General features: G+C 42.1%; 1 protein-coding gene across 3 annotated transcripts in view; it reads right to left on the bottom strand.

The window, feature by feature from the left end:
- The window catches only part of PALS2 (protein associated with LIN7 2, MAGUK p55 family member), a 208,588-nt gene that overhangs the window by 105,048 nt on the left and 76,111 nt on the right, over positions 1–27,429 (bottom strand). For all 3 annotated transcript variants that reach the window (XM_075586787.1, XM_075586786.1, XM_075586788.1), the window contains one exon: positions 7,930–8,048. In XM_075586787.1, the coding sequence (XP_075442902.1) occupies positions 7,930–8,046 (117 nt within the window). In that variant the 5' untranslated portion in view covers positions 8,047–8,048. The remainder of the gene's footprint in view (positions 1–7,929; positions 8,049–27,429) is intronic.

Raw genomic sequence — 27,429 nt, 5'->3', positions numbered from 1 at the left:
CAAGTTCAAGAGGCATGCTGGCAGAGAAGGCATTTTAGCATATTGCGATTCTATTTCCAGCCAACAACGCTGGTCGGGATCTGCGTTCCACATGGCCGCTTGTTTTAATTGGGCTGCCTGATAGTATTTAGAAATATCTGGAACACCCATGCCCCCCCTTGCTCTTGATGACATTAATACTGATCTAGCGACTCTGGGTCTTTTGCCCCGCCAAATAAAATTAAACAGTCTATTTTGGCTGTTTTTCAGTTCAGAGCCAGGAACGTGGACTGGAAGTCTTTGAAAAAAATATAGTAATCTGGGGAGTATATTCATCCTTATTGAGGTCATTCTTCCAATCCAAGAAATCTGGTAACCTTCCCATTTATCCAGGTCCTTTTTAATTTTTTCAAATAGAGCTGGATAATTATATTGATATAAAGATTGGTAGTTCTTTGATACATTTACTCCCAGATATTTAATGTATGAAGAACTCCATCTATAACTGAAATTCAGTTTGAGCAGTTTCACTTCAGGCTCTGAGAGACTTAGATTGAGGGCTTTAGATTTATCGTTATTTATTTTATATCCAGATATTTTGCCTAAATCTCTTAATTCCCTTTGAAGGTTAGGTAGGGAAGTTTTGGGTCTGGACAGGGTCAAAATAATATCGTCAGCGAATAAGGAAATTTTGTAATTTGTTTTTCCAATTACTATGCCCTGAATGTTTATATTATTTCGTATTTTAGACGCTAGAGGTTCAATAGTGAGAGCAAAAAGAAGGGGGGACAAGGGGCAACCCTGTCTCGTACCATTTTTGATACGAAACCTCTCAGGGTTTCCGCCAGGTAGCCTAACAAGGGCAGATGGGTTTTGGTAGAGTGCCCGCACACCCTCTAGAAAAGAATCTTTAAAACCAAATTTTTTCATAGTATTATCGAGAAACAGTCAATTCTATCAAATGCCTTCTCTGCATCTAAACTCAGTAGCATTGCCTTGGTACCTGTGAGGTGCACATGATCGATTATATTGATTATCTTACGGGTATTGTCCGAGGCCTGGCACTCCGAAACAAACCCAACTTGGTCTAAATTTATTAATCTGGTTAAAATTGGATTTATTCTATTCGACAGGATCTTACTGTACAATTTGAGATCATTATTCAGGAGGGAAATTGGCCTATAGCTACCACATTGTGTTGGATCTTTCCCGTCCTTGTGTATGATAGTTAGGTTAGCCAGGGACATTGATGATGGGATCTGATTTCCCTCCATGAATGAATTACCTCACCCTTTTGCCGATCCACTCCGTCTTCAACTCCCCTTAAGAGGTTTTAGATTAGCTATATATATTTTGGTTTACTTTTTTGTGTATCTAATAAGTATAAATTAAGTAATAAATAATTTTTTGTTTTGTATTTTAACCTCCTTTACCCATATGGTTTACTATAGTTGATTTATCTGTGTACATATACTATCACTCAGAGTTATTAATTTAGTTGAGTGCAATCTATGGGAACGCTTTCTCTTGGTCATCTCTGACCATCCTATCCACTAGTTCACAGTTCCATGCACCGCTTTTTACTTTGGTAGAGATTATTAAGGTGAGCAGTGTTTTTTCCATTCCCTACTTCTGTACAATTTGAGATCATTATTCAGGAGGGAAATTGGCCTATAGCTACCACATTGTGTTGGATCTTTCCCGTCCTTGTGTATGATAGTTAGGTTAGCCAGGGACATTGATGATGGGATCTGATTTCCCTCCATGAATGAATTAAACAAATGTAATAAATGAGTAGATAATATTGGTAGAAATTTCTTATAATAGACATTGGTAAAGCCATCAGTGCCGGGACTTTAGAATTTTTTTGTGTTTTTTCACGGCTGCAGACAATTCTGCTTTCGTGATTTTGGCATTGAGTAAAGAATTATCTTCCTCTGTCAGTGAGGGAAGATTGCAATCATCTAGATAATTTGTAATTGCCTCCAGGACAGTTGGTTCTGGAGTTCCACTACGGGTCCTCAGGTTACATAATTTGGTGTAAAATTTGGTAAATTCTTCTGCTATTCGTTTTTCGTTGTATAATATCTCACCAGACTTATTCTTGATCGCTGTTATTTGGGATCTTTTCTGCACTCCTCTTAACTTGCTAGCAAGAAGTTTGTCGGCTGTGGTCCATTTAAGAGCTTTTTCTACGTTCTCCAATTGAATTTGCTTTAGCTCATTTCTACTTGTGGTCAACAATTTATATATATTTTTTGAGGGATTGGTTTTATGTTACTTCTCCAGCTCGAGAATTTTATCTGTCAATGTTTTTTTTATCATTTTTACTTTGACTTTCTTTTTGTGGGATGCAATTGAGATAAATTTACCTCTAATTGCAGCCTTATGGGCTTCCCACAAAATTGCTGGAGACAGACCCGAAATTGATATTAAAGTAGTCTTTGAGAGCTTTTTTAATTTCTCTTTCCACCTCTGGGTTGTTTAATAGAGAATCATTTAATTTCCAATTGTAGGTGGTCGATTTCACACATGGTATGGAGATTGTCAGGGTAACAAGGGCATGATCTGACCACGTGATCGGGCCGATGTCCGAATTGGCAGCGGCCTCTAAAAAATTCTTGGTAACTAGGAAATAGTCAATGCGTGAGTAAGTCTGGTGAGGGGGAGAATAAAAAGTGAAGTCTTTTTGACCCTGGTGGTGGGCTCTCCAAATGTCCATCAAAGAAAACTCTTTATTTATCTCTTTAAACTTTTTCCCAGTTTAATGAGATTGGGCAGAGAGCGAGCGACCTGGAGTAAGTGATTTATCTTCGACAGGATTTAATACCATGTTTAGGTCTCCGCCTATTATTATTGAAGATAAATATTCAGGGTCCACTTCCTCTAGTACTTTTTTTAAAAACTCAGTTTAGTTTTCATTTGGGGCATAAAGGTTAATCAGGGCGATCGACGAGCCAGAGAGAGACCCATATACCACTAAAAATCTACCCTCTGGATCTGATGTTATTTTTGTTAAATTGAATGGGGTTCCTTGGCAAATTAAAATTGCGACTCCACGCTTTTTACTACTAGATGACGAGTAATAACCCATTGGGAATACATTTTGAAAAAATTTGGGTGGGTCCTGGGATGTGGAGTGCATCTCCTGAAGGAATATAATAGGGGGGTTTAAGAAACTTGTATTTGATATTTAAAACCATCTTATAACCAGGTGCACAACTTGATGGAACACAGCGCTCTCACTTTGAACAAGATAGATGGACAACATCAGGACCACAACAATTCAATGTTACAGTTTCGCGACAATTATAGAATGTGTGGCGGCAAGGTATTTAACATCTGTTATTCCCATCTCGGGTTCCGATTTCCTTAGTACTTCTTTATCTATAGGAGAAGGAGGGGGGGAGGGAGGAAGGTAGAGGGGAGGGGTAGAAAGGGGGGGGGGAAGGGAGGGGCAAGGGGACAGGGGTGGATTAAGAGGGGGGGAGATGGGAAAAATGGGGGGGCGTGGGGAGAGGGGGGGGGGAGTGGCACAGAGGTGAGAAGCGAGGCAATGGGAGACAAGTAAATAAGCAGGAAGAAGGGTAACGGATCTGATATTCACTTTAAAAAACGGGACAGTTTCAACATTGTGCATATCAGTAATAAGGGTCAGAGATAATGACGGAATACAGCCAAACAGACATCACTAGTAGTTGAGTCTCGCAATAAACTGTCTTGATTCATAGCTTTTCAAAAGAGGAAGGCATAACCAGGGGAAACGTATAGGCAATAAGCTAGAGGAACCTGTTATTCTTTCAGAGAGGGGGGGTGAGCGGGGAAGAGGGTGTGGGGGGGGATAAGGGGGGGAAGGGGAGGGAAAGGGGAAGGGAGGAGCCATAAATCTATTGAATGAACCATAAAACAAATTGGAATAACCAGGGGATTTAAACATATAATCTGTATATTAACTTGTCGGCTAGTAAGCCAGACGTTGGGAGCGCTAAAACCTTGCCCGCTCTATATATATGTGAACAGTAACTTCTTGACAACGGGCAAAAAACTTTTGCAAGGAATTAACTTTGATGAGCCATTAGTCCGAGTAGGGGGGGAGAGTCTACATCTCATTACCGACGGAACATAGGATGTCAAGGGGATCGTCTCTCCCTCCCTTCCCGCCAGCCTCACAAACCCTTCGTCGCTCCGGGTTCCGATTCAAACTAATGGGGTCAGCCTTCCTCTTAGAATGACAGTCTGGCATTCTGCTGAAGTTCAGGTTTCCGGGCAGTACCGCAGTCAAACAACCCACCTCCCTCCCACCCAAAACTTTAAACAAATGCCCAACTGGGCTCAAATTTCACTTCTGCAGGCGTAGTGGGACAGAGAAAGCCTCTCATCGTTGACAGCTGACTGCAGGAAAAATCGCACCTAACTCTCGGCAGCTTTTCAGATGACATCCTCCTGGGCGGGTCAGGTGGGCCGCTCTTCTGGAACTCACAGGCCAACGGGGACGACAGCGATCCAACAGGTAAGGTCACATCAGTTGTTTGAGACAGAACCTCTTTGATTTCAACGGACAATTATTTATTTTTGGTGTGGTGGAGAACGGCAATTCTCTCGGATGCACGCGCCGGACCTCCTCTGCTCTCATCGGGGTCTTGGTTTGTCAACACTTCCAACCATTATGGTAGGGGTGTCAGGTCAAGCGCTTGGGCGAACAGCGCCATATCCTCCGGGTGGTGTAGAGTCAGGAACCTTCCCCCTGTGTTGGCGATTAATTTAAAAGGGAACCCCCATCGGTATCTTACCTCCTTCTCACGTAGGAGGGTAGTAAGGGGCCTCGTTTCCCTCCGGCGGTTGATTCTGTGTCTCGAGAGATCGTTGAACATCAGGAAGGTTTCCCCACGGAAGATTAGGGATTCCTTCTCCCGGCAGGCCGCAATAATCTTTTCCTTAGAGGAGTAGCTGTGCATTCTCACTATAACGTCGCGACTGTGTTTAGGGTCATCTGATTTTGGACCCAGAGCACGATGGGCCCTATCAATTTCGAGATCTTTGTCATCGATATCTCCGCAGATCATGGAGAATAACTCAAGCAGATATGGTCTGATTTGCTCGGGGCGTTACTGTCTCAGGGACATTACGGAAACACAGATTCTGCCGTCTGTCCCTGTTTTCCTGCTTTTCCAGACCTTCTTTGAGAGTTGCTATTTCTTCTCCTAGGCGGATAATTTCTTCCTCCGCAGCAGTCTGCCGTGATTGGGACTGCTCCACTTTAATTTCAATGACCGCCGTCCTTTCCGTCATTACCGAATGATCCCTCCACAAGGGAAGGAGTGGTAAGTTTACAGCGGTATGCGGAAGTGACGGACCGGAAAGTCTCGGAGACTGTCACCTATGACGTCAGTACGCCTAGGCCGTCCGACTTTCCGGTCCGTCCCTTCCGCATACCGCTGTAAACTTACCACTCCTTCCCTTGTGGAGGGATCATTCGGTACACAGACATCCAGTGTCTGTGCTTCTAGGAGGGGGGATTCGAGCGCAATATGTGCCGGAAGGGCCAACGATCAACTTTGTATCCAGTGACAGCACAGTGTTAGACGTGACAGTCTGAGACATTGTGGCAGACAAAATCAGTCTGCTACATTGTCCAGTCACGCAGTGTGTATGTGCTCTCTTTACCTTCACTGCCTCATTAGTTTGGTGATATTACAGGTTCATTTACCTTTGAAAGGAGTTTATATGAGTTAACGCTAACTCACAGCTTTTGTACCATAAGCACCAGTTAGGGCTCCGGGCACAAGACGTTGTCATTAAGACACCTTGACAGACATTGCCAGTCTGCCAACTTGTCTGACTCGCAGCTCTGGAATTATAGTATATACATAACTCCAGGGTTCTTTTACTAACTGGAAATTTTCTATATGTGTGCAGTCTGTACTGTTCAGAAAATTCTGTCTGACTCATGACTTTTTGAGTCACGAATACCTCCTTTAGCTGTGTGTGTTTATGTAGACATTATCACCTGTCTGCAGCTATGTTTTAAGGTTAGCCACAGTACTATACCTTACAAAATCAAACATCCCATTAGCATCCCATTAGCTCCTGTGACCACCAGCAGATTTTGTCACCAACTATTGTTTATTATCTCTGGCAAGTGTAGTTGTTTAGAGAGCACCTATTGCCTTCAATAGGACTATTTATCCCTACCCCATTCGCCTTTTTATATTTTCGCCATTTGTATAGGGTTACCTCACATAGAGGGTTATCCATATACATATATTTTATTTGAAGATTTCTCCGAATAAACTGATTTTAAATAATTCATCATTACATGTTAGATTAGATCCACTTGTCTCCATTAGGTTCTTAGGTCAGCAGGATCAGTTCACCAGCCGTTGAGTGCTCTCATTATAGATAGTGTTGTACACAGAGTTTTGCAGGCAAAAGTCCCTGGCCTGTAGAGCTGACAATCTAATTTTGATGCCTGAAGCACAGGGAGATACTGTAAGTGACTTGCCCAAGGTCACAAGTATATGACACCAGGATATGAACCAGGCTCCTTTGCTTCAAAAGTTAGTGTACGTGTTTTGAGCTGGTTCTTCTTAATCACTAGAGCCAATCCTTGAGCCAGAGATTGGTTATTTTTGCTTGGTTGCCAATTTTGAAGAAAGATACGGACTACTGTAAAATGCATTTAACAAAACAGCCCGATTCATGTTGAGATTGTGTTTTAGTTCTTGCTAGTGGTGTTTACAGTTGTGCTAGGGCACACTAAACTAGTGATGCAGTTTATTGAATATGGATTTAAAAAAAATCCTAACGATGCAGCCATTTTTTCAAACCTTGTCAGTACTTTAAAATAAAAAATCTCCGTCGTAATCTGGAGCATGTGAAATTGCAAAAGAAGACTGATGTGTATTTAGGCCCATACTACGGGAACAAAATGAAGACTTTAAATAAAAGGACACCGACTGAATAATGTATGAAAATAACGGACATACCAGTACAGCAATTTAAAAAATCTGTTTATCCTAATAAAATCACACACAACTTTGTCTCTCCTCCCCTAGCATTTTTTTTTATTTTTAAAGAGAGAAACCTCTACAATTACACATATTACCCCGACTTTACTTATTGCTGGCTTCTTTTAATAATACTCAGCCTTCATAAAGTGGCGGCAACACTAAGAAAAGGTTAAGGAACATCTTTCTCCTTTATTGTTACGTGGAAGTATGTGTTGAAAAATGTATTTTCATAACAATCGACCATATTATCTAGTCATTACAATATGAGGTAAACCCAACAAAACTGTACCAATATGGGTTATACTATGGGACATACACTATATAGACCTTGTTAATTATCCCATGTAAATAGGGGCATGTTACAACTGTTAAACTATCTCTAATATCAAGGTACTAGGTAAAAATGTTTTCTATCCTACATGCCGGCTAAGTAATTTATCACCTGACATTATGGTATTCATGTACTGACAAGGAAAATTATATTCCGTAAGGTTCATTTACCATGTAAATATAGCTGTACAAAAACAGCTATATACGGGTACAGGTACCCACCCGGGATGAGTGAAAAATGAGGGGGAACCTGAAAGACAGCCGTTGCTGTAGCACAACTACTGAAGAAGAGCTGTCATCACCGCTCTGCTTCTGAAGAGATTCTGCTGCAGCCAGTCTTTTCTGCGAACCCCCCTCTCTACTACATTCCAGTTATACTTTCTCACTACACTGCTTACAATGTCAACTCATCAAGTTAGGGATTCCCTTAGTGCCTGGATGCCCTATCCTCATAACTTTGTATCTCACAATTAAAAATCTGAGTGTTTTTTCACTATAAGACAACTGCTTCCAGTGTTCGCACTGTGAATAAAAAAAAGAAATGCAATAACTACAATTCTAGTAACAACCTAATTATTATTTACTGTAAGACAATAAAAAAAAAAAATACCTTAGCAAGAGACTTTACAATCGGGTTTTCCATAATTCCTTTCAGGAAAATAATATCGATGTCTTCGGCACCCGTAGATGAGGGTAGGTCAGTAAGATTGTCCAAAACCTGCTGCATTGCTGTAAGCAAAAGGAAACTAAAATAAATAAGACATTTACGTTTTGATTTTCAGACTTGACTAATGACCAATAAAAGTCCACATGGAGTTGGCAGATCCCATTTGAATTCAATAAAAATTCTTAATATGTGTTCTTAAAATGGATGCATGTAAGAAAATGAAGGATTAGTTATGCACAAAGTTATATGGCCTAATTTTTAAATACAAGGGATTTAAATTAATCATTGATTACTGTATGCATTAAAACTTGTTATGGTCAGAAAAGTGGTAAAAAAAAAAATTAAAATGAAAATTAGTTTTTTTCAAATTAAATACAATGTAACATAACTTAGAAAAACAAACTGACACCATTGTAAATCATATACTTTTTATACAAAAGGTAGAGGGACATGCCCCTTCTTCCTTATACTGTTGACTGTACACACTCAACTAAGCAGAAGCCTCTTTACCCTTTCTATAAGGATAAATGGGGTAATGAGAGGTGTACAACTGGAAAAGGTAAAGAGGTTAAGAGATGCTGGAGACTTCTCATTTTCCGCAGCATCATTTGACGCAGTTGCAGAAAGGAGAGGGCGGTTATCGGCTGAGCACCGAGTGAGCTTCCTTACAAATATTATTGTGTTTTACATGTAACTAGCTGATATACCCGGCGTTGCCCGGGATGTAAATCTGTAATAGGTAGTATTATTTATAAATAGGGGAACAATAGGTTGACTATTTGGTGGAAAGGTTGTATAATGATGTTGAAAAGAAACATGGAATACGATGTTGTTTAAAAATGGTTTATAATAAAGACACCACATTAAAATGTATATTTTGGTGACATAAGTGATGTGGCGCCCTTTCTACCTCATATCTCCTTCCTCCTATATAAATGCTGGAATACCTCTCAGGCCCAGAGCTTTTTAGCACAATGTTTTCCAGGTTTTGAAAGGGAGGAGAGGGAGGGCGAGCGTCGGGTGGGTGAAAGGCACGGGCGGGCGGGAGGCAGGTGGGTGAGGGTCGGGAGGGCGGTTTGGCGGGTGGGTGAGGGGTGGGAGGGCGGTTTGGCGCGTGGGCGAGGGGCGGGTGAAAGGCAGGTGCGGGAGGGTGAAAGGCACGGGCGGGAGGGTGAAAGGCATAGGCAGGGGCGGGTGGGGGGGAAGGCAGGGGCGGGGGGAAGACAGGGGCGGGGGGGAAAGCAGGGGCAGGGGGGAAAGGCGGGGTGAGAAGGCAGGGGCGGGAGGGAGACAGGGGAGAGGGAAGGCAGGTGGGGAAGGCGGGAAGGCAGGGGCGTGCCACTGTGTCCGTCCCTGTGTGTGTCAGTGTTTCTGTTCCTGTGTGTGTCTGTGTGTCTGTCACTGTGTGTCAGGGGGGGTCAAAAACGGAGCTGGGGGAGTCAAAAACGGAGCTGGGGGGGGGGGGGTCAAAAACGGAGCTCAGTTAAGCCCCCCTCCCCCCCCCCCCCAGCAGCAGCAACAGCCGGCACCACCACCACAAGGGACCATTTCCTCACCTCAAGCAGCAGCAGTGTGGCCGGGGGTTGGGGATCCCTGGGTTAGAGCGTACAGGCCAATGAGAGCCGTGGGGGGGAGGGCCATCCGGGAGGGCGGACGGACCGACAGACCAATCAAATGGTCTCCAGACACTCACAACCAAGATTTTCAAATTTATATATATATAGATAGCTTTATTTATTATTATAGGCTAAAGCTGTTACATTCCGGGCATTATCCATTCAGTATGAGTTGTTGGCACCCTGCCAAGTTTTTCAGACAATCAGCTTTCAGTTCTCATCCACAAAGACTGAAATCAGCTCTCAGACAGGAGAGGTGATTAGAAAGGAGGCACCAGCAAGGCACTGACTCCTCCCTCAGTGTGCCTGCAGAGAGCTCCGTAAAGGAGAGCGAGGAGAAAGATCTGTGTGTCTGTCTGCTGTGTTTAATGGGTGTAAAGGGGGCCAGCAGAGTGTTTTATTGGCGTGTTTCTGTGGGTGTAGGGGGCAGCAGAGTCTATTTTGTGGGTGTGTGTCTGTTGTGTGTGTTTTGTAGGTGTAGTGGGGGGACTGCAGTGTGTCTTCAGTGTGTGTTTTGTGGGTGGAGGATGGGTGCAGAGTGTTTTGTTGGTGTTTCTGCAGGGTGTGGGTTTACAGGGGGCTGCAGTGTGTTTAGAGTGGGGGCTGCGGGTGTGTTTTGTGGAGGGGGCAGCAGTCTGTTTTGTTGGTTTATGTGTTTGTATATCTACATTGTCTGTTTTGTGGGTGCAGAGGGGGGGGCTGCAGTGTGTCTTTAGTGTGTGTTTTGTGGGTGGAGGAGGGGAGCAGAGTGTTTTGTTGGTGTATGGGTCTGCAGGGTGTGGATTTACAGGGGGGCTGCAATGTGTGTAGAGAGGGAACTGTGAGCGTGTCTTTTGTGGTTGTAGAGGGGGTCAGCAATCTGTTTTGTGGGTGTAGAGGGGGGCTGCAATGTTTGTCCGTGGGTGTAGGAGCTCTGCAGTGTGTTTTGGTGTGTCTGCAGTCTTGTGGGTTCACATGGGGCTGCAGTGTGTGTTTGTGGGTGTAGAAGTGGGGCTGGTGTGTGAGTGTGTGTGTGTTTTGTGAGTGTAGAGGCAGGGTGGAGGAGGGCTGCAGTGTGTTTTGTGGGAGGAGAGGCTGCAGTGTGTAGATGGCAAGGAGAGGATTCGGGAGTGATCACAGGGCCACACTAATTGAGTAAAGTGATAAAGTATATAATAGTGGTAATTATAAATGTGGGTGCAAACTGTAAACTGATAAGTGAATCAGGCAGAAAAAGAGGGGAAGGGGAACACAAAATGAATGTGTCCCCTAAAGAATTCACTAACTGCACTCCTACATAATATAAAATCTAACTTTTAATAAATTTACTTAAAACATATATTACCAAACGTTGTGTACTATGTGTTAAAAATGAATTAAATGAACAATATCGTACATCCGTGTCAAAAAATGTGTGATTATGCAAACCCAGATTCAATATTCCTAGAGTTTGAAAGGACAGAGGATGCTGCAAGTCAGGGTGTTAACCCCTCTGGAGTTAGTATGCAAACTGTAGGTAACCGTATCCTACTCAGTGAGCCTTTAACTGGTCAAAGATCCAGCAATCCTGCTCAGATATATATGCCAGCAAACACCTATAGTTGTATTAAATGCATATGCTTAAGAGGTGATGCTGACACAGGCTCAATCAATAGAGAATAACCCACAATATAGTTAAGCTAGGACTCGCAGTACTATTGACATAGAGTTACCCAGCAGAGAGGCTCTAATTGTGCATATATCATATATTATATGGAGCAGGAAGGCAGACTCACTGCCTGTTGTTATAATTATTCAGCTAATGCCGTCTGCATAGATAGAACCAGGAGACTTGAGAACACTACATTAAAAACAGCTCCAAGTAGGAGACTGACACAACTGCGCGTCCAGCGTCTTAAGCATATGCATTTAATACAACTATAGGTGTTTGCTGGCATATATATCTGAGCAGGATTGCTGGATCTTTGACCAGTTAAAGGCTCACTGAGTAGGATACGGTTACCTACAGTTTGCATACTAACTCCAGAGGGGTTAACACCCTGACTTGCAGCATCCTCTGTCCTTTCAAACTCTAGGAATATTGAATCTGGGTTTGCATAATCACACATTTTTTGACAGGGATGTACGATATTGTTCATTTGATTCATTTTTAACACATAGTACACAACGTTTGGTAATATATGTTTTAAGTAAATTTATTAAAAGTTAGATTTTATATTATGTAGGAGTGCAGTTAGTGAATTCTTTAGGGGACACATTCATTTTGTGTTCCCCTTCCCCTCTTTCTCAGTGTGTAGATGGGACTGCAGAGTGGGTTTGTGTACAGGCATACCCCGGTTTAAGGACACTCACTAAGTACACTCGCGAGTAAGGACATATCGCCCAATAGGCAAACGGCAGCTCGTGCATGCGTCTGTCAGCCCGTCCTGAACAGCAATACTGGCTCCCTACCTGTACCGAAGCTGTGCGCAAGCGGGGAGACTATAGAGCCTGTTACAAATGCGTTATTTACATCAGTTATGCACGTATATGCAGTGCAGTACATGCATCGATAAGTGGAGAAAAGGTAGTACTTCACTTTAAGTATATTTTCGCTTTACATACATGCTCTGGACCCATTGCGTAAATTAATGCGGGGTATGCCTGTATATAGCGTGGGGTTGAATTGTGTGTTTGTGTGTATAGAGCAGGGATGCAGAGTATGTGTATATAGAGAGAGGCTGTGTGTATGTTTCCTTTTAATAAACTTGCAGTAAAAGCAAAAGAATGTAGACAAATCATGCTGATAAAAATCAATCTGACTACAAAAGTGTCTTATCTTTTTTTATGAAAAATGTAAAAATAAATTTAAAAAATAAGCCTACGTTTAGCCTGTAATAGTAATAATCCCCTCAGAACAGGGCATTATTGGCCAGTAATGCCCTGTTCTTCGGGGATTATTACTTAAATAATAATAACTATTTATATGGCGCTTTTCTCGCAATGGGACTCAAAGCACTTCACGGTTACAAAAAGGGAAAAAAACATTTAAGGTTATAAAGACTAATCACAAGGATAAATACAATACACAATGGGATGGTACGGTAGCTATTAAGTGCCAGACAGGTTGGGGATCAATAATTAAATGCCTGGGTAAACAGGTAGGTCTTGTGTCTGTTTTTATAGATTTCCATAGAAGGGGGCCTCTCGAAATGTACAGGGCAAACGGTTTCTAAGAGCGGGCTCAGCGTGGCTAAAAGTTTGGGCCCCTTAGGCCGCGCGTATAATGCCCTCGACTGCGACGCGTAACGTCACTCGTCGCCGCTAGCGAAAGTTGTATTTCGCTTTGCGGCGGCGTCACGGGCGACCAGGCCATTGATTGGTTCAGGGGCTGTCACATGAGGTAACAGCCCCTGAAAAATCAAATATTCCCGGCTTCAAAAAATCGCGTCTATAAGCGCACGCGGCGGCGACAATGCTTTTGTTTTCGGGCGACGTCAAGTCGCCGGCACTATAAGCGCGGCCTAAGGAAGTTAAGCAGATTCTGGGAACAGTTAGAGGAGTCCTTCATCTGCAGATCCGAGAAGGAGCGGCTCAGTGAGTAAAGACCCTGACTGGCACTGAGTTTGGAGCAGGTGTCGGCTTCTTGTGACCTTGGGCAAGTCACCTTATCTCCCTGTGCCTTGGGCACCAAAAACATAGATTATAAGCTCCACGGTGCAGGGACTGTGTTTGCAAAATGTCTCTGTAAAGCGCTACGTAAAACTAGCAGCGCTATACAAGAACAAACAATTATTATTATATTATATAGATCGAAGTGAGAAAATGGGAGTGTAGGGATGTAGAAGTTCTTTCAGATACAGTAGCTGTGACCCTGGTCATATAATGCTTTGAATGTCAACAAAACAATCTTGAAATAAATTTGCAATTTTACAGGCAGCCAGAACAGAGAACAGGTGTCATGTGGCAAGAATGGGTCTGCTAAGTTAACAACCTGGCTGCAGCATTGTGCACCAGCTGCAGGCAGCGCAGCTCTTTCTCCGGAAAACCCAGTTAAAGTGCATTGCCGTATTTCAGGCGTGAGGACACAAAGGCATGGACAAGCGTAAAAAGATTTTCTGGGGGGATCAATTGCTTAATTCTGGCTATATTCTTTAGGTATCAAAAGCTTTAGGTGTTTATTTACATACAGTATGTATAGTTATTCTATCACATAAACCATTTTTCTATAGTTAGTGTGAACACTGATATTGATGGTTTGTTTCTTTTAAACTGTTTGTCAGTTTGAATTTTGTTAATAAAGTTTTATTATTTTAATTTATGTGGGACGCCACGTGCGCCTCAAACAGCAAGAGTCTTGTTTTGGTGCGCATGCACCTTTGCGCTTCATACCGCTCCCCTGTTCTTTGGCTATATTCCTCATGCATTACGGTGAGCATGCCAGGAGTGTATTTAAAGCAGAAGCATTGGAATGAACAACAGAAATATTAGGCACAACAGGGGACAAAAGATAGTAGAGCTGACCTTAGATTTGAGACCTTAGCATCACCCACAGAAATATCACACATTGCAGGGAAAACCATAGACAGAAACTTGCAGTTACATCTGAAACTTTAGAATCAGGCATAGGAATATCACAGATTGAGGGAAATTACAGCATGCAGCAACAAAATAATGGGAGCACTTTTTGTCTTTTGGAAATGGACCCTGAGATCAGCAATGGTATACTCAAGCAAAGAAATCAAAAGCAAGTCTGTTTTTAGAAATGCGAGTCTGAAAATCTGCAGTGGCCCACCCAGAGATGTAGAGAGAGACAAGCGTTATCCAGGGAATGAAAGTCTGAGAGTCTGAAATGGCGATAACTGGTACTGCAGGGAGGGCTTTTTTTTTTTTTTTTTTTTTTTTTTTTTTTAAGGGAATGCTTCTCAGGGACAAAGTGGCACAAAAAACCCTGCAGAACCCTTTTGCGGCAACAAAAACCTTCAGGGTCACAACTGGGATTTCCAAACACCAAAAAAAAGGACCTTCAACCCAACGTAAGCGGAAGGCGTCTGCTGAAGCAGGAAGGCATATAATCTGTTCCTGCGAGGTCCAGAGATGGCCTTTGTTTTCTGTCAAGGGGAGACTCCTGGAGCGGGTAGGACCTCGGTGGCCGGAACAGCGGGGAGCAGGCATGGATTGTTGGGGTCACAAGCAGGGTTCGGTGGCAGGCAGCAAGTAGGATCGTCAAGGTCACAGGCAGGGTCGGCAACAGGAAGGCAGAAGCAGGGCAGGGGAGCAGGAACTGAGACTAGGAAGCAGGAACAGGACTGGGACTTGCTAGCAGGAAACAGACTGGGGCAAGCCTTGCGGCCTTTAATATGAACAGGACTCAAAACAGGAATGTGACGGTAGGGGTTGCTGGCATCATAAAACTCTTATGAAACCCAGCTAGCTACCCCTAAATCTATGTAACTTGGCCACCTTTGTAAGGCTTATTTTGGCCAAATGTATTTAACATTTGGGAAGACCAGGGAATGTGAAAATTTATTTATATGTCTGTAAGAATGTATTTCAAAAACTGTATTTGTTGTAAATGCCATCCCACAATTAGTGAATCAACATTCTTCTGTAAATGTGCTTTGAGTGTCTGCCCTGCCAGAAAGCAAATGAGATATTCCATTCTTACTATCATTTCTGTGGAGAATGCAATCTATTTAGCTTTCTATAGAATTGATAGGATTAGGGACAGCTAGGTGTCGGGACTCCTGGGGGGAGGTGAAAGGCTGCTGATCAGATTTGGAAGTAAGAGCATTGTATGGCACAGACTTTAATCAGGGATGGGTTCTTCATGCCCTCTGTCTGTTGTGGCCCAAACTTAATCAATGTCCAGCAGCCCCCTCCCATGTAACTGATAGCCACAGAGGGATATATAAAGGGGTGCTGCTGATAAGAGAATCAGTTCTACTTTCAGAGAGCCTCTGAGAGCAAGAGAGGCTAACAGACAGAGACACTCTTGGAAGGAGTGTGGAGATTCCCTCAGAGAACCATCTGAGTGCTACCTTCAAAGAGACACTCTGGGAAAGAGTGTGGAGATTCCCTCAGAGAACCATCTGAGAGCTACCTTCAAAGAGACACTCTGGGAAAGAGTGTGGAGATCTACCCTCAGAGGACTATCTGAGAGACAGAGAGACTGAGCAACATTCTGTGAAGGAGTTTGATCTTTACAGTGACCAGCTGGAGAGATATCTGAGAGGGGCTGCTGTGTGTGATCAGCACTCTGAGATCCTGGACGAGAAGTGGACAGGGCAAGCCTTCTTGAAGCAGGCCCCTGCACCTAGCGAGGCTCGAGTTTACTCCCCAGGCCCCCAGTTGGTATTGTATCGTGTTTTGTACATCTTTGTTTGTCTGCTGGCGTGCCAGAATAAACCCCATTTTATTCAATAACTTTGTCCTGTCTGGTGCTAGTGATCCCGGTGGTTTTTGGTGTGAAAGTACTGGTCTCCCGTGACAAGGAACATAAACAGATCAGGACAGAGAGAGTTTGGACACACAAAACAAAGGCAAGGGAGGAACAGGAAACAGGAAACTATAAGGACAGAGGACAGGAGCAACAAGGAGACAGACAGACAGAGGAACCCTAGAGCAGACCGAAAACAGAAGCATACACGGTGGACAGAGAAAGGAATTGTGGCTGGGAAGACTCTGGCAGATGCAAAAGGTAAAAAGCAGCAAAACAGATAACATAAGACTTAGGGAACAGATAAAGAATGTGAGATTGACATATAGGGCATTCAGGCCCGCTGCATTGTGACACAGGCTACTAACTTTCCCTTTGTAGTGGAGAGAAAAGGCAGGTAATCCCAGTTCACAATGACAAGTTACCCTACAAGAAAGGAGTAGTGCATGAGCAAACTTGACATGGGTGATTGAAGACATTTTGGCACAGCATATCTCATTATGAATGCTGGTCAATAAACAATCACAAAAGTAATTGCATACATATATTTTAATATCCAATTAACGCCAAATATAATTGTCCAGTAGAATTGCATTCAAAACATAACATGCAATTATCCAAACAATCAGGAAACAAAATAGTGATTTCCTTAGTGACAGAATGAACATAGCTGCAAACAATTATATTAGCAAAGATCAACACAATTTTCTGTAAGACAATTATAACCATTATTGTCCGGGGGAGGGGGTGTTACTTTTCTATAAGTAGTCTTTGTAAACATAGAACAGCATACAGAAGTTTACATTTAATTTAAAAAAATGCTAGAAGACACACAGAGCTCCAGAGGGGAATATCCAAATAAATGTATTAAAAACACACACAACGTGCATCAGTAACTGATGGATTTAATTAATGATGTTGATTTTATTCATAAACAGGCTGATTGATGTATTTTGTACATTTTGTCTTAATTAGCGGATTGAGTGCCCTTTGAGGGTATAAAATAGTTAATCTTTCTTTGTGAAGTTAAACCTGATGAAGCACAGACAACGTGTGAAACACATTGAGGTATTTTTGCTAGCCTTAGCATATTTCACGTCATCATGTCTTACGTCGTCCCATCCGTGAGTCACACACCTTGCCAGTTTGCCCTCGCTGCTACCCGCTTTGAGCTGTGGTCCAGGGACCCGGTACACCAGTTCCTGCCTGTATTTCATCTATGGACTCATTCTTTCCTGGATTTCCACCTGAGCGCATTTTTTATATCTTAAATGTAAGTTACGGATACATGCTGTGCGTTTTTTAATACAATTATTTGTATATACACCTCTGGTGCGCTGTGTGTCTTTCTTCTCGTCGTTGGAGATTCTGTTGGGTCTCAACTTTGGGAGACCAGAGCGCCCATTCGACACGCTGCAAGGAGGTGTTTCTGTCTACAACACCTACCACCTGTTTCCTAGAGTAGAGGTATATACATATATACACATACACACACGGCTTGACAAATTACCCAAAAAGCTACTCGCCCTGCCAAAAAATCTACTCAACACCTAGCCCCGCCCCCACTTTTAAAAAAAAGAATGGAATACATTCCTAAGAAGAACCAATAACATTCGTTTTTGACATAAAAGTTTATTTATTGTACTACATTAATACTTTACTACAATTAGTCCTTGTTACACAGTAGATGAGGTTGGAAAAAGACATGCGTACATGAAGTTTAACCTATGCCAAATTTAGACAACAGATACCTTATTCTATATCCCTACTTACAATACATTAATCCAGAGGAAGGCAAACAAAAAACCCCAGTGACACATTATCTAATGATCTCTCTTACGGGGAAAAATTAATTCCTTCCTGACTCCAAGAATTGGCAATCAGTTTATCCCCAGGATCAACATCCTTCCCATTTTTGCTTATTTTGGTATATCCCTGTATACCTTCCATTTCTAACAAGATAGACAACTTTTTTTTTTGGAAGATATCTGTTGGATAGTATAGCTTTCTTATACGTAGCGCAGTATATAAAAATGGCACGGGGGTCTCTGCTGCACAGAGCTTAGCTAGAAGTAGAACAAAAAGTTCAAAGACCAATGCTGCACAGTGAGAACTAGATTCAGGGAGAACATTCTTCAAAAACGCACACAATGAAGACATTGATATTTATATAACTGCACAGACAGAAAAATATATGAATCATGAACAAAGTTCTTCCATTATGAAAATGTGAGTGTGATACAGTCCAATTGTGTCTCCTACGATCGATCGTAGCGGCTGCAAATGTGCAAGGGCAATGCGTCTCCGGTGAGACCGGTCGGCAGAGGGAGGATGCGCCGCGGAACACCCCTCTCCAATGACCTGAGGGGCAAAACTCACTTCCTTCATGAACCGCTCTCCATGTAAATCATCTTCATATAGTGAGATAGCAAAGCATAAGCCACTGTTTAATGTATCAGTCCCATAGGATAGAAGCAGTGTCTGCATGAGCAGTCCCCTGCAATACTCACAGTTTCTTCCATCTGTGCTGCAGGAGCATGCGTCTCCGAAGAAAAGTATGAGTAAAGGTCACCTGAACGCAGGTATGAGGAAAGAACATCTCCTTGGAAAAGCAGCCCAGGTTACCTGCACATAGAGCAGCTGGTCCAGTGGCTCCTGGTCCTGCTGCAGACGCACACAGTAGAGGGGGTATATACACAGTAGAGGGGGTATATACACAGAAGAGGGGGTATATACATAAAGTATAGAGAATGTGCCGAGGTATACAGTGAATGTTAACACTGCAATAAATTAACTCTCAAAAGCTTAACTTTGTCAAAGGAGTCCTACTCACATAAATGAGCATATACTATAATCTGTGGTCATTTCTCCACATCGTCCCTGCTACATGGGAGTGTAATAGCTGGTTAGCAGCTCCTCCTGTGTACGCATTTCATCACATTTACAATTATTACTTGTTTGGGATAATATTTTTGTTTCTCATCAATAAGAGTATTGCCTTTTGCTTCCTTAGTAGAGCATTCAAAATTAGGGCTGCACCTCACATCACCCTCTCCCCATGCACCTCCCACCAAGCCAAAGCCATACTTGAGTGGTTGAACAAGAGGAAAATGATTGTTCTTTAGTGACCCAGTCAAAGTCTTGACATGAATCCAATAGAACATTTATGGTGAGACTTAAGGATTGCAGTCCATCGACGATCACCTACAAACTTATCAGAACTCGATCAATTTTCCCGTGAAAAATGGGCAAAATGTCCCACTCCTTGTACTGACAAGGGGTTCAATACATATGCAACCAATATTTTTCACCTTTCTTTTTTTTTCTCCCCCTTTGACGATATTTAACCTCCTTCTCATATAACAGTGTTCAGTTTAACCACTACAGATAGATATTTTTTTACTGCAAATAAGCATAGAGAGAAATATTACATGGATCTTAGGAAGCATATGAAGAAAAGAAAATGCCACTAGTTTTGTTGGATTGACAAACAAAGGAATGTAAAATGTGCTGATCAATACTGTTTTAATAAATATAATTTTAGCGCACAAACAAACTATCAGAAAAATAGAAAGTAAATTATTTCTTTAACCGATAGCCTAAACATAGTGTTTCACAGGGAAAACAGACACACAATTATTTTTAATTAGTACTGCCTGTGGTTCGGCATAAGTTCTATTTTGGGTAGTACAAACTCCCCTCTTCAAGATTGCAAATAATCAAGTTCTTGCTTAGAGGGAAAAAAAGCTTTGTTTCTGCTTCATAGGATCATAGCTTTTTTGCATCAAAAAACAACATTTAGTCTAATTCATGCATTTAATACATCAAAATATTTTCTTTTTATCACAGATTTTCCAATAATTCTATGCCTGTGGTGACACTAAAGCACCATTATTGAAAAATAAAATGTCAATCCAAATAAAATGTAACTGTAAATATTTAACTATACATACAAATGTAACATATAATCTTTATAAATATTTTCTTTTCCTTTATAAGGTTGACATTTTATTTTTTTACATTTTCTATTTTGTTTTTAAAGTTTATATTTTTAATTTCGTGTCAAAATAAAATCCAATACAAATATTTTAAACAGTCAAATATTGAAGGGGGATATTGAGAGTTATAGAAAGCAAAATAAAATTAAGATGGTGTGGGTTGGGTAGGGGTGTAGGGTGGGATACATCCCATCAATATCTTTACGGTCCAATAGTACAGAACATCAACAATTCTAATATCTATATTGAGTATTATTGTTACAATAGTGTTGGTGTTCCATCTTTAAGTAAACATTGTAATGTGCCAATTTTATTACATTTCATACAGTCTTCGGTCTATGTTCAAAAGTAACTTTCGAATACAAAATTCAGCGCCCCAACGTCAATGGATCAAACCCAGGGTCTACCATTTGATCTAACCACGGTTTCCAGACATTCCTAAACTTATGCATGGTGTTGTTTAGGTAGGTGGTAATCTTCTCATAGTGCAAGGTTTGCCATATTCTGTTTATTATTTTTGCCATGTTCAGGGATGGACGCTTCCAGGAGGCTTCCATTATGTGAGAGTTGAGCTCATGGTAAGTCAGATTCTGTGGTAGTTTGTTTAGCAGGGCCGACGAGGGGTCAAGTCTTATTGTTGTACTTAGAACTCTGTTTATAAGTACTGAAGCTGCTGTCCATATTGTGGCTATAAATGGGCATTCCTACAACGTGTGTATCATTTTTTAATTTTTTTTTTACTTAAAGATATTGCAGTTATAAAAATGAATAAAAAGGGTACAACAGGGAGCTCACGTGTTGCCTCTTTGGTGACACTTACAATTCACAACACAAGGAAAAGTCAGAAGCAGAAGCCGAAGCAGAAGCAGGTTAAACGCTTGCGAAACATGCGTTAGCCCTGACCCTCTAACACGGCTGATTCAAACGAATGGCCGCTTCTTCTACTGGCCTGTTGTGTACCTGCAGAAGCAACGCACCAGCAGAAGTAATATCATGGATTACGTCTGTAGCTTTCATTGTTCACGTTATAAAACAAAGCAGCTTCTAAAATCTCTAGCAATTTGTTTACGGACTGTTTTTAGATAAAAGACCCAGTTTTACATTTTAAAAGTGCTATTGGAAACCAGTAATGCTGTGCATCAAGGCATATTTTATGTAACTGGCATTGTTTTATGGTTTGAAGACGGCAACGTATAGTTCCAAGAAATGAATCGCCACCATTTCTTTCATGCTTTAGTGCTCATCAATAAAGAATGCTGAACTGAGACAAACATTACCCTAGTATGACAGTATGGGGTTTCTTTGCACACTGCAAAAAGATATTAATGAAATGTCCGAAAATATTCTGCAAACTTTATTTTTATATTTGCCAAAAGGAACTGCAGGATTTCATTTTTTTAATTAGACACACATTTGTGGACATTATAATGAACCTGGCAGTGGTTGTGTTGAAGCTTGCCAAGTCCTATAATTTCCTCTGAGAAATTCACTTCCAGCAACTTTTTCAAACATCTGCACATTTGCAACTTTCTTCCCAACGATGAAGGTTTCACTCATCCAAATGGTGCCAGAATCACTTGTAACAGACATTCATTTGAATAGCTATTAACAAGTCAAAATGCCCCTAAATTTTATGTATGAACCCTAAATGTTTTTAACTGAAACACTTGGTTGACACAAACAGCACTACATAGGTTTCCTCAGTGTGGTCTTACAATATCCATTTGTATTTATATGCTCTTACTTTTTTTTATTATTATGTATTTACTTCGTTTCCTAAAGTGATACTTGACTATTTGTTGTTTTTGGAACATGCATGTGCTAAAAAGATGTACAATGGTTTTTCAAACATGCTTTATAACTCAGCACTGAATTTGTGGAATTGGAGCATAATTAATATTGTATTTTTTTTTAACAAAGCTTTTATCCCCCCAGATACATCAAGCTCATTCAAGTCGATGTCCATTAGTGTGTGTAAAACCGTAACTGAGCTTGATGAACCTGAGGATATATACTGTGTTTGAGTTGTTTATGTGCCTAAATAGGAACATTTATTAAATGTATCTTAAATAATGAAATAGAATGAGAAAGATGACACAAAGGCTTTCACATTATTGCAACTCAAGCATATGTTGCCAAGGTGAAATGCACTTTTAATATGAGGTAGGGATGTGTTTATTTGTTTTTTACCCGAAGACAAATTCCATTTTATGCATAAAGATATTTCCCAGTTGAGTTGTATTGTTCTTGGCCTCGATTCCCAGTCTATGTAGGTAAATACACAATGTGACTAAAGGTTAAGTTTTTGAAAACTAGCAAAATATATCATTTAGCAATAGCAGGTATCTGCCAGAGACAGAGTTCTCTGCAAAGGGGGCAGTCCCCTCGCCTGTTAACATTGATGGGGTTTCCGAATCGGAACCACTTTCATTTCAGCACCGGGGACCCACTGGTTTCTGAGATACTTACCAGGGAAAGGTGCCATCAGTTACTCCCCACCAGTGGAAATAAAAATGAACGCATAAGTCTCCTGCGTTAGGCTGAGTCCACAGAAGGCACGTCCGTGCTGAGCCGTGCGGACGCTCCGCGCTGAGCCCCTGCATCCCCCATGAGGATGTCTTTAGAGGGGGCTCATGCGAGCGTCCGCAGGCGTGCTGAGGCGCTGGATTTTTCAGCCGACAGCCAAACTGTTTTTCAGCGCGCTGTCGGCTGAAAATATCCAATCAGCACGGAGTAGCGTCAAACGTCACGGCGCCGTGGCGTCGGCGGTGTGACGTTGACATCGGTGCTTCGCGGGCGATTGGCCCAGCGACGTCACTGCCCCGCCTCCCTCAGTCTCCCCCCGCCTCCCGATCGCGCCCGCTGGCTCGCCTGCATGGGCATGAAATCGCGCAGATTTCAGCAGGCGAGCCTCAGCGTCAGCGCGCGTTAGCGCGCCTCAGTCCTGCTAACCCCTCTATGGCCCCAGCCTTAGGCTGAGATTATACAGGCTGAGATGATGCTCGCGGGCCAACCTCAAATTGCCTAATGCCTATGAGGCCACTCTGTGTGCGCGCACGACTGAGTGCGATGGCGGGACCGCTATTTGAAGAGACAAAAAAATTGTCTTATCAAATGCGGCCGCGTGACGTCCGCGTCACGTGAGCGGTTCAGCCAATGAGGGATAATCAGCTTCGTGACACGTCTGACACGCCTCCCCAATCTCCTGCAGCCAAATTCACAGATCTCCGGCACTAGTGATTACTTCCTGGTTCCGGTGATCAGAAAGGGAGGGTCTTCCCCTTCAGTTTAGTTCACGGTTAGAAAACGAGCAAAAAGGCTATATAACGTATAGCGTACGTCATAAGGGCACTGAAGGGTATAGGTGACCTTTTGTCTACCAACATGAAATCAGCCAACTTGCATGAAGAACATTTATTTATTTTAATTCCTAGTTGATGCCCAAAAACATTAGCCAAAAGTTTCATTCGAGAATCGGTGATGATGATGCCATTATTTAGATTGACTTTATGGGCATCGTTTACTTTTTTTAAATTATTATTATTTTCTTCCGCTGTGGAGCTGAACCGCATTAATTTCAGCTCTGGGGGGACCTCTTGGTTCCAGAGATACTTACTAGTGAAGGTGCCGCCTTTACTTCTTTAAAGCCCCTGCATGGCGCAGGCCAGTAGGAAGCCTCAGCGGATGACCTAGGTTCCTGTTAGCCTGCATAAGGCGGAGGCCCCGCTGCGTCAGTCAGTGGAGCAGTGGAACATACATAAGAGAAAGCACATTTTTCTGTGCAGACAGGAATAACCAATGGGGCATACTAGTAAACAAAACATAACAGGGGAAGAGGTCTAAACCTACTCAAGTTTTGAGCAGAGAGGTTGCCAAGGCAACTGGCAAAAGCTAAGGCAAACCAGAGGGGATAGCAACATTGTTGTGACTACACTGAGGAGATGGCAGCCTCAGAACAGGGAAAGAACATGCAACTGGTTCCGGGACATGCGCTAATTCAGTCACACAGATTACTTGAAGTTACTGGGGGAGAGGGGGGTTTGGTTGGGAAGTTTATTCCCGCTTCCTGAAAATATATAATGCTATGGCCCCAGTACTCACTGTTGCACGCGCGCCTGGCAGGGTGGCGGCGTGTGCACGTGTGAAAGCCACAATCTGCAGTCTCACCACTCTGGAAATGGACGTGCGTCAAGGGGGCATGGCCAGGATGTAACATCCTTTTCTGCGCTCTGATTGGCTGCTATTTCCTTCACTATAATTGGCTTGAGAAACTCTGCCCTATGATTGGTTGTCATGGACCCACGTGTCGCTGTCGCTAGTTGTAAACATAATTTTCTGGTCTTCTGAAAATCTTGTCGTGCAATGCGGCTGCAAATTGCATGCGAAGGCAGCTAGTGGGCCCGGCCCCATTGAGGGGCGGTTCTTGTTCCTGCAGCGCACGCCATAGCACGCGCTGCAGCAGGCACTGGGGACATAGCCTAAGGAGTTAGGAATCAGTAAGTCATTGATATTTGTGTAACTTCTCTCACTGTAGCTTATGATTGCTGCTGAAATGATTGTTCACGTAAACCATTAACACTTATGATATTCTCTGTATTGTAAAAGTATTCATAGTATTCCTGGTAAGATACATTGATATGTGCAGCTTATTTTCATATACTGTACGTCCTTAAATACATGCAATGCACAATTTCAACAAATAAAAGGACATGTTTATAGTGAGTGTGAGAATTTAATCTTTTGCGATGCAAAGAATTTTGGGGGAAAAAAACAGTTTTGTTTTTTTACGCCTAGGGGAAAAAAGTACATGTTTTACAAAACTTTGAATTCAAAGCCATTTTAGGCAAGATTTAGATAAGGGGCAGCCCAATTTTTTTTTTTAGAGGGTGGGATGGGGGAGGGGGGAGGAATAAATGGGCACAAATATTTGGGGTGGGCCACTCTCCTCACTGCCGTATTGGGGTAGTAAAAGTGCAGCGGGGGCAGGGGAGAGAGACTATGGCAAACTGTGTCAACTGGGCAGGGCCGCCGACAGCTTTGCTCTCTCATAGACCCCCATTCACGCTCACACACACACCTCCTCACTCTCACCCGCCTCTATTTCTCCCTTTTCACACTTACCCTTTCTCCATCCACTTGCTATCCCCCCGCTCTCCCCCATCTCAGACTCCCCCCTCTCTCAATCAATTACCACCTCCATTCTCACTCAAGTTCCACCCCCCCTCCCCCCCATCTCCTCTCCCTCAATTTCCTCCCCCCCTCATGACTTTCTCTCACCCCCAGCATGTTTTTTTAGGAGTAAAAGTTAAAGGATGTGTGTCAATTAAGATTTTGTTTTTCAAAATGCCATAAACTAGATCCTATTAATTTTCTTATAACGGTTAAGTATGTAGAATAGTCACAAAAAAAATGTCATCTAAGGAATGCTTACATGCCAACCCCCGATTTCGAGGTCAGTCTTCCTCCTCACTCTCCCCTGAACTGCCTGCCAAATGCCAAAAATTAATAAATACACACACTCCTGAGGCTGCCAGAGCACTCTAATTGATATCCAAACATCAAATTAGACCTGCCTGCACCACTCAGAAGTACAGGAGTACAGTAGCCCCAAAGAGGCAGTGTGTGATAGTGGCCAATAAAGGAAGGGGCTAGTGACAAACTGGGGACAAAGTCAATTATGTCATGGGAGAAGAGCAAAATCATCATATTTTCCACTGCGGAAATGTTGGCATGTACGGGAATGTTAAAAAGAAATGTAAGCATGTTCTTAATGCTGAAGAAAAAATTCTCGACAAAGACTACTACTGCAGTCACACTGTATGCAGGTAACAAATAAAAAGCTATGGATTAGAGATTCAAAATACTTAGGTCAAGATTTACTAAAGGTTGATCATTGAAAAATGTATTTAGATTGCAAGCTCTAGGGCGCAGGGATTTCATATTGTCCGATTTTGTTTGCTGCACTTGTATTATAATTCCCTGTATTGTATTGTTTCTTTTGTAAAGCACCTAGAACACAGTGGACGCTATATAAATAAAACCTATACTGTACATATCTACAGGCATACCCCGCATTAACATACGCAATGGGACCGGAGCATGTATGTAAAGCGAAAATGTACTTAAAGTGAAGCGCTACCTTTTTCCCACTTATCGATGCATGTACTGTGCTGCAATCGTCATATACGTGCATAACGGATGTAAATAACGCATTTCTAACAGGCTCTATAGTCTCCCCGCTTGCGCACAGCTTCGGTGCAGGTAGGGAGCTGATATTGCTGTTCAGGACGTGCTGACAGGCGCATGCGTGAGCTGCCATTTGCCTATTGAGCGATATGTACTTACTCGCGAGTGTACTTAAAGTGAGTGTCCTTAAACCGGGGTATGCCTGTATATTGTTTATGCCGCACATGCAAATGACCATGTAGATTAGTAATTATCACAATATTATTTCACATGCTATTCACTCAAGTCCTGTACCTGTTAATACATGGTGGCATTAGTGTAGAAACAATATTAACTTAGTAGATCTTTGGAATGGTAAAGCAATGTCTAACTCGCCTCTAATTGTCCACTTGGGTTAATAAAGTCTGAATATTGTAAAATAAGTATTGAAAAAGTTTTCATGATGTTTCATTTATTGTTGGGGTGGTTGTATTTAAGGTTACATTTAGTTACATAGTAGATGAGGTTAAAAAAAATCCATCAAGTTCAACATATGCCACATTTAGACAACCGATACTCTTTCTTTTATCCCTACGTACAGTATATTGATCCAGAGGAAGGCAAACAAAAAACCCCAGTGAAATATTATCTAATGATATCTCATAAGGGGGGAAATAAATTCCTTCCTGACTCCTGGAATTGGCAATCAGATTACTCCCTGGATCGACATACTTCCCATGTATACTTAGTTGGTATATCCCTGTATACCTTTCCTTTCTAAAAAGATGTCCAACCTTTTTTTGAACATTAATATTGCATCTGCCATCACAGTCTCCATGGGTAATGAATTCCACATTTGAATTGCCCTTACTGTAAAGAACCCTTTCCTTTGTTGCTGGTGAAATCTATTTTCCTACAACATTAAGGGATGACCCCATGTCCTTTGTACTGCCCTTGGGATGAATAGCTCTTTTGAAAGCTCCTCGTACTGTCCGGAATATATTTGGAAATAGTTATCATATCCCCTCTTAGACGCCTCTTTTCCAATGTAAACAAATCTAATTTAGCTAGCCTTTCCTCATAAGTTAGATTGTTCATCCCCTTTATTAATTTGGTGGCTCTTCTCTGCACTCTCTAGTTCCATGTCTTTCCTAAGGACTAGTGCCCAAACTCGTACACCATATTCAAGGTGTTGTCTTACTAATTATTTATAAAGGGGTATAATTATGTTTACTTCCCTTCCATCCTTGCCCGTTTAATGTAAGAT

Source organism: Ascaphus truei, chromosome 2 (genome assembly GCF_040206685.1).
Source record: "Ascaphus truei isolate aAscTru1 chromosome 2, aAscTru1.hap1, whole genome shotgun sequence".
Classification (NCBI taxonomy): Eukaryota; Metazoa; Chordata; class Amphibia; order Anura; family Ascaphidae; genus Ascaphus; species Ascaphus truei.
The sequence above is the reverse complement of the archived record's forward strand: the minus strand, read 5'-3'. Positions and strand labels throughout refer to the sequence as shown.